Source organism: Festucalex cinctus, chromosome 13, assembly GCF_051991245.1.
Source record: "Festucalex cinctus isolate MCC-2025b chromosome 13, RoL_Fcin_1.0, whole genome shotgun sequence".
Classification (NCBI taxonomy): domain Eukaryota; kingdom Metazoa; phylum Chordata; class Actinopteri; order Syngnathiformes; family Syngnathidae; genus Festucalex; species Festucalex cinctus.
In genome coordinates this window covers 5,095,001-5,107,533 of record NC_135423.1, presented here as the reverse complement: position 1 = coordinate 5,107,533, position 12,533 = coordinate 5,095,001, and the positions used below count along the sequence as shown (strand labels likewise).

The 12,533-nt window shown below is 40.5% G+C and overlaps 1 protein-coding gene across 6 annotated transcripts in view; it reads left to right on the top strand.

Annotated features, from left to right (window-relative positions):
- b3glcta (beta 3-glucosyltransferase a) overlaps positions 1-4,088 on the top strand; it is a 52,207-nt gene extending 48,119 nt beyond the window's left edge. For all 6 annotated transcript variants that reach the window (XM_077540818.1, XM_077540816.1, XM_077540817.1 and 3 more), the window contains 4 exons: positions 1,254-1,353; positions 1,625-1,744; positions 2,492-2,636; positions 3,366-4,088. In XM_077540818.1, coding sequence (XP_077396944.1) covers positions 1,254-1,353; positions 1,625-1,744; positions 2,492-2,636; positions 3,366-3,536 — 536 coding nt within the window. In that variant the 3' untranslated portion in view covers positions 3,537-4,088. The remainder of the gene's footprint in view (positions 1-1,253; positions 1,354-1,624; positions 1,745-2,491; positions 2,637-3,365) is intronic.
- Positions 4,089-12,533: the final 8,445 nt, after the last annotated feature.

The following is a 12,533-nucleotide window of genomic DNA, read 5'->3' as shown; positions in this document are numbered from 1 at the left end:
GCTGGTTCCCACTTTACTTGTTAGTAAATTGATTCTCAGTCCTAAAATATTTTTTACAACGCTTCTTACTTTGACCGTACTTGGTCTTCAACTGGTTATTTATTGGGCTTAAACAGGTTCTCACCTGATCCTCACTTGGTGTAAATGTGTTGTCACTTGGTCCTTACTTGGTCTTGAACTAGTTCTCGCTGTATCACGTAGCAGGTAACACACAAAAACCACCTTGGGTGCCGCATAAATAATCCAGCACGGCCTCTTTCTCTTGTATTCTGTGTGTTGCTTGCCTCGGGGGGTTTTCTGTCTGTGCCTCGATGATGACTATGATGCCGTGCTTGTACTTCACAATTCTGCTTTTTGTGTGTCAGAGCAGCTCTGCCGCCGGCCGCTATGTTCAACAAAAACATTTTCCTGCTACGCGTGCTGCACCTGTCAAACTTCAACCATTTCAACCTTGATCATACCAGCGGGTCCTGTCTAACAATCTTCAAGTTGCAGTGGAAATTCTGAGGTCCAACACGGTCCAGTCTTGGAGCACTCGGTCTTCAACTGGTCCTCACTTGGTTCGAAACAGATTCCCACTTGATCTTTATATCTTGGGTTTGACTTGGTCCTTACCAGATCCTCAGTTGCTTCGCCCCTAATGTCATTCTACACTTCTGGCTTGGTCCTAAACTAGTTCTCACATTGTCCTTTCAAATATACTTTTATTTATTTATAAGGATTTTGGTTTTACTGGATGCTCAACTGGATCGTTCATGGTCTCAAACTGGTTCTCCTGTTGTCTATTAAATGTGTTCGCTTTTGGTCCTTACCTTTTCCTCAAATGCTTGTCATGTCCTAAATTGGTCTTCGCTTGGCCCTCTATAATTGTCATTTGGTCCATACTTGGTTTTAAGCTGGTTATTATTTGGTTTTAGGCGGATTCTCATGTGGTCCCTCACCTGTTGCTAAACTGCTTCTCACCATGGGTCCTAAACTCGTTCTCATTTGGCTATCATTATTCTTCATCCATACATCCATGGTATGTCAGCGTTTGCATCATTTAGAGGCCCGAATGCAAGTTTCTCGTGGATATTTCTCAATCCGTTGCTAATAAAATGCAGAGTGACTGGATTAACGGGATTATATAACTAATGTGCACCTAAATCCAAATAAATATTTATTCCTATAGCGGGGTCATTCTTTAGTGTAAATCAGATTAACGGCGCTACTCCAGTCATTTCGGAATGAGACAATCTACGTTGTGTTTGCAGGCCACTGCGGGAAAACGTTCGCCATCCTCAAAAGATTTGTCAGCGGCGACGTCCCCGACACGGAGTGGCTCCTCATCGTGGACGACGACACGCTGATCAGGTTGTGCGATTATGGCCCACAAAAACCATCATCATCTTCGTATTCATAACACTTTGGCAGATGTTAAACTTTATGGAGAACATATCGAGAGAGAGAAAAAAAGCTCTTAAATGTCCATCTGGCTTCACTTTATGTTCGTCAAGTTGCTTCTTCATGTGGAATGATGGGCACGTGCAGTACAGCCTGAGGAACTGCACTTATTCTGACACCTGGGGATGTGTGTGTGCGCGCCAATCCTGATGATTTTGATGCATGTGTGCGTGCGCTTCAGCCTCCCCAGATTGCGATCCTTACTCAGCTGCTACCGGCCGTCGGAAGCCGTGTATCTGGGCGAGCGCTACGGCTACGGCCTCAGCCAGGGAGGCTACAGCTACATCACGGGAGGCGGCGGGTAAGCTTGAGCACCAGACAGACACCCGCCGGATGGATCTCCCAAATCCCCTTATCTGCCATTTCAAGATAAACCGCTTCCGTTCGCCTCAAAAACGACACTCCGCCAGCGGGAATTTTCCGTTTGCCGGCAAAGCTTTTTGCTTTCCAGTGCAGATTAAGATGTGAGCGAGTGCATAGTAATCAAACACACTCCAGTTAGGCCACCAGTCGTAAACATTCAGCAGAAGCCGCTACATGCTGTCGGAGAGGATTTTTACATTGGATTTAAGACGGGACAATTTGTCCCCGTAGGAAATAGAGGAACTAAAGTGCTTCATGCTGGGTTCTGACAATAGCAAAAATCAGATGTCGATATTACCTGCATACCTTGAGACTAATACTAAAACCCTAAAACCTAAACAGTAAATCATGGACTCACATAGATGACAGCGCTTTAAATTCTTGCGGGGTTAATTTTTATAATTAGGTTCATCTGTATTACATACAAATATATACACACACAGGCGAGACGCTGAAAAATTGACCGTCTTTCACAACGCGATTGTCACGCTTTCATTCTCTATACATACATATGTTGTACATAATGTTAATTATGTAAAAAATATATATATATTGAAGCCTGCGCACTAACATCTATTTTTACCCAAATGTGCAGAAGTACTGGTTCTAAAAATGTTTTGTATGGCTTCATTTTTGATGGCGAAGGTATTGCAGTAGTATTTTGTGTGTGCGTGTGTGCGTGCAGCATGGTGTTCAGCAGGGAGGCGGTGGAGCAACTCCTGCAAAGCGGCTGCAAATGTTACAGCGACGACGCTCCGGACGACATGGTGCTAGGAATGTGCCTCAACGCACTCGGCATTCCCGCCACCCATAGTCCGCTTTTCCATCAGGTGACCGTCCCTCACTCTAATCGCTAGACAGGGATTTTAATGTCAACTCAAAGGTGGGGTGTGTGTTGGAACGCGGCACACACGTTGCAACCCGGAACCGGATTCAAAGCTCATGTGCAAAAACAGAAGTCGGAAGTCCCGCCTCTTCCGTGTTCATATACCCCACTTGTATTAAAACATTTTAATTTGGATAGTATGCAAAAACTACAAGATATTATTTATGCTTATTAAATCTGTATTTTAATAAAACTAGTTTTGTATTAATCTTCAAGTTATTTTTTTAGATATATAATTAATTTATTCTAACAGAAATTTACTTTTTAGTATATGAAACGTTTGTCAACAATTGATTAATTTTGGTGTCAGTCACAGACAGAGGCCCAATTTTCTTATTTGTTTTCTTTCCTTTTGTGTTACACATGAAATGTGCTTTTGGGGAAACCGGCTTTTAAAATACTTGTTGAATAAAAGAAAAGTACTTTTTGACATCTGCATAATAGCAACACGAATTTGGGCACATTTCAGGCAGCCTTTTTGTTTGTTTGTTTTTAATTGTTTTAAGTGTTGCAATTACTTGTCACAGACATTGCTTAATGGAACAGAGTAATTTTTAGCATTCCTCCAGCAGATTCCTTCAATGAGCAATCTTAAAAGTGCTTTATGCACTTTTATCTGTGCCATCACTCTGGATTTTGTGATTATAACCGCAGCACGTTTGCTCCCTTTCAGGCCCGGCCGGAGGACTACTCGGCGGACTTGCTTGCTCACCAGGTGCCCATTTCTTTCCACAAACATTGGAACATCGACCCCGTGGTCGTTTTTAACAAATGGCTGAGGGACGGCCGCCATAAAACCTCAGCTGGACTCCATAACAATAAAAGCACCAAGACGGAGCTGTGAAATGAAAACCTGAAGGGATGGACGTGTATGTCATGAGCGTGTTGCACATGTTGTTCAAGTAAAGCCACGACACAGTATGTCATGTGAGCGGTGAGCTTGCATGTTATGTATTACTTTGATATATTGCTGGCTTCAGGTAACTCGAAAATCGTCACTTTTCAGGAGACCACAAAATGGCATGTTTGCCCAACCATTAACATTGTATCACCAAAGACAGCAAGCCATTTTTAACACTTGATTGGTCAATAATTCGTACAAATGACACCCACACATGTTGGCTGACCAAAAAGTGTAGATTTCAGATTTCAAGATTTACTGTCATGGTCACAGAAAACAACAAAATTGTGTTTGGAGCATCAGCAATGTTTGATGTAAAGTACATAAATCACAAAAACCATAACCTTTCTAAAGAATCTGTAATTTGCCAAATTGTGACTTATGAGGTTTCGTCCTGACGCCAGTGAGAAATATTATGGATGATGTTCTCTGTAAATTCACAAGATGCCACTCATGCTGTAAAATCTATTTTGAAATAAATGTGTACATTTTTAACATTGTCATTTTCAATAAGGATGGACGAGCACCGTCACTAGGTATCGATATTGGGCTGATACCAGCCTTATTTTAAGGTATCAGGTACTCATCTGTGTCAGAATGTTTTGTCTAAGGGTGTCAGGTGATTACAATTTTTAATCATAATCACTTGACTTCAATCGTTAACTCACAATTACTAACAAATTTTATATCTGTTCTAAATGTGCAATAAAATCTACGATAAAATATTGTTCCTAAGTTTTAATACTCGTGTTAACATAAACGTGAAAAAAAATAAAATATAGCTGATACATATACAGTTGATACAGTAATTCCATAATTCATAAAATTGACTTAAAATTAAAAATATACTGTATTGACTTGACTGTAAAAATGAGTGATATTGATTTGTGTTGAGGTCATTTTTCTGCCACTAGATGGCATAATTGCATTTGTAAGACATTGGTGACAGCTTTATTAAGAGCTATCTAATTTTTAACATGCAGTAACGTGAAATTCTGTACATAAAATTGTAAAACACAACTTGACCCCAGTCTCCACATATAAATGTATGATTATTAATTTTATTACTGCCAAATTTTGATGTGGACGTGTCTGCTGCATTGCTGAACTGGAATTCCTCCAGTACAGGCTTTCCAAGTAAGGAGTGGTCATCAATTGCACGTAAAAAAATAAATAAAAATAGTGGTGTTAAAGGAACTTTAATTTAACCCAAAATTAACACATTAATTTTGACACCCCTAGTTTTGTCTTCATGTTAAATGAAATTCCATATTAATAAAAGTACCAGAGTTATGAGTACCCGACATCCCTTTTATCGAGCCTCCGACTTTTGAATCACGCTTGGCTTTCTGTGCAATATTTTAATGTGCACATGTAACTTTGATGTGTGTGCAGTCGACTTGCAAAATGAGCCTATTTTAGTCGGTTGGACTAAAAGAGGCCACTGCATTTGTGGATAACCTCTAAATGGAATTACTTATGTTAATGGGCTGTTGAGTATAAACAGGACTGAATAATGAACAGATGAAAGCTTTTCATTGCACACGACTAGGATAAATAATTCAAGCTCGGAGCAAAGGTTGACTGTAAGCTCGTCCTAGAATGGGTAGAATGGCGTCCACATTGGGTAACAATGGGAAAAAGCTTCAAACCAAAATGGCTGGCTGACTTTTCAGGCTTGGTTTCTTGAGGCTTTTTGTGGGTCTACTTGTGATAGACACCTGCAAAATTTCAATTTAGGGGTTGAATTTCCTAAGTGTCCAAAAAAACATTGATGTGCGTGAAATTTCTAACGAGCCCATTTTGAGAGTCACATCAAACCAAAAGGTAAAATATCATCAGGATGAGTACAACTGCAAAATGTGGTGAGTTTTTCAAATACGGTAACAACTTTTCAACACTTTAACCGGGAAAACGTCTGCAAAAGTTTTCTCTCATGGGAAAAGTGTGGACCTTTACCACTCAATAAATTTTTATCCAAGGTTGGGTCAGCAGATTGCGTTGAAGATTGGATTTTAGCACGCTGAAGCTGGGTGCACTTTTGAACACAGTTTTATTGTGTACTGTGTTGAAATAAATTGAATGTAACATTGTGGGTTAGTAACTATGGATGAGAAATTTGTGGATTGTGACAGGAAGTAAAAAGTTGCAATCGTATCGCACAAGCTGCTGACTTGCTGTGGCGACACCTGACAGGAGCTTAGAAAATTTCAGTAATAATTTTTGTAATTATTTTTATTAACCACAGCTATAGCGATAACTTGATAAATTTGGAGGACAAATACTACATTATACACATTAAGTTGAATATCATTAAAACTACTGGTTGGCTACTATAGGATCCAGGGTTAAGATTGAACTAGTAGATGGATGTTGATCTTGACTTCCAGGCTGTGCCATGAAGGCCGAGACTACTCTGCATGGAAGTTTGTTTCCAGCCGCATCCGCACAGCATTTGGTCATCTCTCTCTCTGTTTTTCCTCTCTTTACTAAGGTGGGCGAATTCAGCCCGAGCTCATTAGCTTCAAAAGCCTCAGTGGTGCACCAGGGAAACAGCAACGACGCTTTCAAGGCTTTGCTCTTTTAGCGTAGGCATCTTTTATTTAGGCTGCGCCTTAGTTTTGTTCCACTCAAACTGCTCATCGAATAAAGGAAGAGGGAAATGATACCGGATTTCCTCAAATATGGAAGCGGTCGTCCTTCCAATTGGTTGGATCAGGTATTCACGTTGGATAAATTGGGCAAATTTCACACTGCAGGGCATTATGTTCAGTGGGATTTTAATTTTTTTTAACCACCGAACCTTTTAACTACACATCTGTCTTTCCTAACAGAATGAAAGACAGCAGTGGATTTGACAACATCTGGTCACTCTTAGTTCACGTGCAGTTACCATGCAGTGAAAGTAAAGGTACCTTTTGTGTTGGGTGCAAGTATTTATTTTTGCAAAATATCTTTTTTTTTTTTTTTCTTCTAACCATGACTCCTAAGAAGGTCCTGCGATTGGCTGCCGACCAGTTCAGGGTGTACCCAGCCTACTGCCCGAAGCCAGCTGGAATAGGCTCCAGCACCCCGCGACCCTTGTGAGGAGCAAGCGGTTAAGAAAATGGATGGATGGATGGATGGCTCCTAAGAAGTGAGTGAAGCAAATGTTAAAGCATAAAATCCATGAAAAACATGAGCGAGGCTTATGTGTCGTAAACTTGGCGAAATAGAGCAAGTGTCGTGCCTGTTGGATAATGTTGACAATGCTAAAGCAGGAGGAATCGATCGAGGTTTTCATGCCAGCCAAGGGCGTTCAAATCATTTCCCATCTGTAGACCGTGTCCATGAAAAGATAGAGAAAAAGTGTGACAAAGTACTGTGAAAGTAAAGTGAACATATAAATGTAGCAATCAGAAAAAGGTTATTTATTTTCTGTTTTACTAGGTTGTTTATGTATGTTTTTCATACAAAAAAAAAAAAAATGTGAGCTGTAAACATACCACAAACTATGATTCCAAATCACATTCATATCATTTCAAACACGGTTAAGCAAATGCTGATTTCTCGTCAGGGTTCGTTCAAGTTCGCAACCAGTGATGGACTGGGAACAAAATTCTGGTGGACGTTTAGAGAATGTTTAGCAATCATTGGAGACTTGAATGAAGCCACTTGTACATCAACAGTAACACATTCAAGTCAAATTAAAGATTTGTGACGTCATGTCCCCGTGTGTATGTGAAGAACAGTTTCATTTTGCGGCCACCGGTGGCAGTAGCGATTCAAAATGGAATTTGCTGCATTCAGCAGCTTTAACTGGCTGACAATTGCAGCATGTTTTGACACGCTTTTTAATCATATAGTTTTAAAATTTTTAAGTTATTACTTCATTGTTTATCGCCAAAAGTACACTTGGTGGCGGTGGTGGTTGTTGTTGTTGTTGTTGTTGTTGTTGTTGAGGGATGACACATCTGGGAATGAAAGCAGTAAATCTCGCAGGCACTATCGCATAGCAACTCCAACTCGCAAGCATCTGCTTGTCATGTGCTGGGAAAGAGAGAAACAAAAGATGCGGGGACTCTCCAGGCATAATAATAAAAGGAAGGCATTACTTTCCGGGTTCATTAGTGCCCACTCAGCCGGAAAAAAAAGCAGCCCGAGCGCAAATGTGTAAAGCAAATTGCAGCAGGGAGGGCTTAAGAGGTGGATTTTAACGAGGCGCAAATTACTTCTTTTTGATTACTGCTGAAATAAAACACGAGTTGCGAGAAGCTCAAGTGTGGTTATTACTTTACACTTTGTGTTGCCCACATGCTTGCAAGATGAAAAAACATTTCAGAAACATACGGATTCCCAAAGGAAATTCAGGTTGGATCAAGTCATCCGAAAGCTTGACGGAAATAAATCCAGTCATCCAAAATGTTGGATCCACATGGCTACACAAGAGATGCAATGATGGAACAGTCAAGTCTTTTTTTTTGACACCTCTGGGCTGCTATCATTAATTCATCTGATAAGACTGGCAGACGCTGCTGTGCTCAAATGAAGGCTTTTCTTTCTCTTCTTCTCAAGTATTTTATATTTAATACAGAAAGAGTCAGGCCAGGGTCAGGGATTCAAGCAAGGGTTAGGGCAAAGAAAGGTTTCAAATTGGAGTTTCAAACACAACAGGGTTTCAGAGCAAGATATCAAGCCAGGGATTAGGTTTCAAGCTTCAATTAGGATTTGAGGCCAGTTTAGGGTTTCAAGATGGAGTATGTGTTTCAAATAATTAGTCAGGTTTCAAGGTATGGTATCAAGCCAGGTTTTGGGTTTCAAGCCTATTGAAGCAAAGCGAGGCTGCATATTGTGCAAACTAGCTTTATTGAACACAATTTCCTGTGGGCCTTGAACATGTAAAATACTCTAGAATGGCTGGCAAGTGATGTCAAAATATCGATCGCTTTTGGACGTCATTTTTCCTGTGGAAAGATCCTGATCGTTGAGTTTGTAAAGGATTTTGTTAATATTTTTGATTGCGATTCGACTTGTATTTTATTTTATTTTTTTTAAGTCCAGGACAGAAAATATGTGTAAATGCGTATGTGAGATTTATAACTGTAGGCTGAAGTGGTGCGAGGCAAAGTGATGTAAACACAAAAAAAGGTCGATACTTATCCTTTCATTTAATGGCTTTGCAGATATCACGGCAATTCATCATTTAAACTCTGCACGAATTAATACCGGAACAAATTGATTGACCTTCACATAATAAGATACAGTGACAGATGCAGAGGCTTTGCAGCAGTCAATCAATGAAATAACAAGCAGGATTGCAAATGATTTCTGACGCGGTCACGTGACTCTGGCTTGCCGCACGGCGTCTGTTAATGTTGCTTTTCATCACATTTTTATTGCTGTCGCCTGTCTTACCAACACAGATCTTTATTAACAGACTGCTTTACATTGATTGCTCTGCTCTTTCAACTGGTAACAGAACGTTTCGTCATGACGTGACGTCACACGCGCACAGATCTCTCTTCCGTCACCGCTGCAAAATGGCGGCAGCAATTTACATTTCGACAGGTAAGTTGAATAAAAAAAATAAAAATAGAAGCGGTGGAAATTCACTAGTTAACCTGGTAATTGAGGGACTGGCTAGCTAATTTGGATTTTCTGCTTCTCGGATTAATGATGGCACAGGCGTGACTTTGTCTCGCAAGCTAGCCATTATGTCTTTATATGTTGAACAACTTGAACTTGGTGGAAATAACCCCGTCAAACATTTCATGCATACAGTCTCCTCCAAAAGTATTGAAGCGCCATGGTCAATTCCCTAGTTTTTGTTCTATACAGTATACTGAAGACACTTTGGGTTTCAAGTTGAAATATTAATGAGTCAGAAGTTCAGAATCCCATCTTTTATTTCATGATACTTAGAGATGTGTTAAACAATCCAGGACAGAACATATTTTGTTTTGAACCCACCCACTTTTTAAGATGAGCAAAAGTATAGGAACAAGCGTAACATGAATTTAAAAATGAATAACATTTACGTTCTACGTTCGTTTTACCACTGACTTTTTAAAATACATGTATATATTTTTTTATTGCTGTTTGTTAGGTCACAGGTATACACATTTTATATTGAATACAGAGGATCAGGGTTGGATAGTAGGATGTCAAGCCAAGGTTTTCAGTAAGTTTCTGGGTTAAGGTGACAAAAGATAGGTTAGGGTTAAGATTTCAAGATGAGTTTGTTTTTAAATTAAGGTTCTAGGCTGGGTTAGGGTTACTAATTAAAATTTCAAGCGTGGGTAAAGGTTTTCAAAACAGGGCTTTTAAGACAGGCCGAATTAGAGTTTCAAATAAGGTTTGTGAGTTCAGAGAAGGGTTACAAGCAAAGGTCAGGCTTTATCGTTTGTATCTTGGTTAATTTAATCTCTGAAAAGAAGGGTGAGGGGTCCAAAGTGGGGATTGAAGGTGTGTTAGGGTTTCAAAGTGCGAATTTTGATGGGTTTTTGAAATTGAATTTCAAAACAAATTTGGGTTTCAATTAGGAATGTAAGTTTTTATTTGTAAAGTTTGTTAGGGATTTAAATTACGGCCAAGTTAGGCTTTTGGGTCGGGGATTCAAACAAAGTTTAGCGTTGTCCCTTTTTAATCATCCATGTATCCATCCACCATGATTGTGTTAGTGCCGTCTTCAATTCAGTTGATATTGTAAGATTTCCCATCCACTATCTCATGTTCTCATCTTGACATTTTCTCCCCTCATCTTTGCCGCCGTGTGTGCTTTATTTGCTCAGAGTTGCGCTGCTGATCCAGTCAAGATAAACAAGCAATTTTTTTTTTCTTTTAAGATTTTTCTTATATCCCTCCTGGGCGAGATTAGCAAGGTTGGGGACAGAGCGGCAGCAAGCACGAGAGGACATGATGAATGGAGGCTGCGCAAAGCTAACCTTTCAGCGGGACGGATGCTGCTTTTAAACGCATCCTCACTGATTATTAGGATGCTCTGCTGCACTCGCAGAGGATTCATGCATCATTAGGACAAAAATGGTCAAGTTCAGAAAAAAATGTGAACTTGGGTTACTATAGCGCATTTCATACACACAATAGCTGAATGTGCTTCACATAGATATTTTATTTAAGATTATTATTATTAATTATCAGCTTCCACGAGCTGCTTCCCATCAAGTGTGGTCGTTGTTGGCCAAAGAAAAAGCAAAACACTCACAATGCTCGCTTAACTTGAGGTCTCATTTTCTAATCATATTTTTTTCCTGATGTTAAGCACAACTTCTCGGTGTCATGACTGGGTCATACCAGGGTTAAGTTTGGGTCATGCAAGGGCATGACAGGGTTATGTTTGGATCATGCAAGGGTATGACAGGGTTATGTTTGGGTCATGCAAGGGTTATATTTGGGTCAAGGTACTGTCATGACCAGGTCATGCAAGGGCATGACAGGGTTATGTTTGGGTCATGGTACTGTCATGACTGGGTCATGCAAGGGCATGACAGGGTTATGTTTGGGTCATGCAAGGGTTATGTTTGGGTCATGGTACTGTCATGACTGGGTCATGCCAGGGTTATGTTTGGGTCATGCAAGGCTTAGCGTCTCGTGATTCTTGATACCTTCTCGTTGTTTCTCGTCTAGTCTGTTTGTTTTACGACATCTTGATGTTATGCGAATAAACTCTTATTTGTGTCTGCGTTTTGGGATCCAAATCCAGAACATAACACTCGGTGTGTCTGATTTTGCTGATTGAGTCTTGCAGACACGATCGCTGCTCCAAGTCATGACCTGAGCCCTTCTTACTTGTTAATAATCCTCAGACGCTTCCACCCAAGCGATCCTTTCTCCTTCAGAGATAATGATCACGGGCGCCAGCTCCTCCAGCGTCACCCCAAGGCCACTTGTTTTGCCTCCCGCATAAAAGCCACCGAAATGAGGCGAGGGCTGAACAGCTTTTGCTTTCTCTTCCCTGCTCCAAATTAAACATGCACAAGTAATATTTCATTTTTTAACGCTCCACTTAGCACAATCTAAATGCTGTTTTTTTTTTTTTTTACCGCAACTTTCTTTCTAAATGTTCTTTTCTTCTTGTTGTCTTTCAGCGTAATTATTTGAGCCAATTCCCCAAAGAGGTGTCCCCGACTGCAGTCAAGCGGAGCCGAAAAGTCAGCTTTGGCGTGTGCTCCGAAAATCGTCAGGATGATTGAAGCCTCGTGCCGTGTTGGTGGCCCCGCAGGCACAAGGTGACATCTTTACACCTCCCCCGAGGCATGCAAATTACAGGCAGACTCCATCACTAAATCAGGAGGTGCGGCGCAGTGTGTCATTTGAAACGCGGCAAACAGCGTTGTTCTCGAGTAGCCTTCAAGTGCTCGCTTGCTCACCTGTCTGCTTTGACAAAATTTACAACCGCTCAACGATGAGTCCAAAAATGTACTGCGTATCGGTGAAAATAGACTCTAAGTAGGACTGTTGGACAGAAAGATAAAGTAGAACCACACTTTTCCTTTCCATGAGGATCCCTTTCAGTGATGAATGTTGTTCCCATTTTGGTGCATGGGTTTCGTTGAGGTGGTGAGGGGGGGAGATGGAAGAAGAAAGATGGAGGGATGGAGAGAGAGAGAGGGAGAGAGAGAGAGAGAGAGGGGAAGAGAGGATTTTCAATAGTGAATGAACGAGTGATTTTATTCGTGAATGTGAGCAAAAAAGCAGTTGTGTATGTGTGAGTTTTATATGTGAAAGGTTACAGTTGTGTGTGACAATTTCACGAGAGTAACAAAAGTAATTTCCGTAGTGCTTGTGGGATTGTTTCAGTTGTGTGTATGAGAGCATCTCAGTTGTGTAAATGAGAGGTAATTGTGAATGACGTAACTGACGGCCTCTCATGATGAACAACCAATCTCCGATTAAAAAAAACAAACAAAAAAAAACAAAACATTGAGGTGCGACTGGAATCAA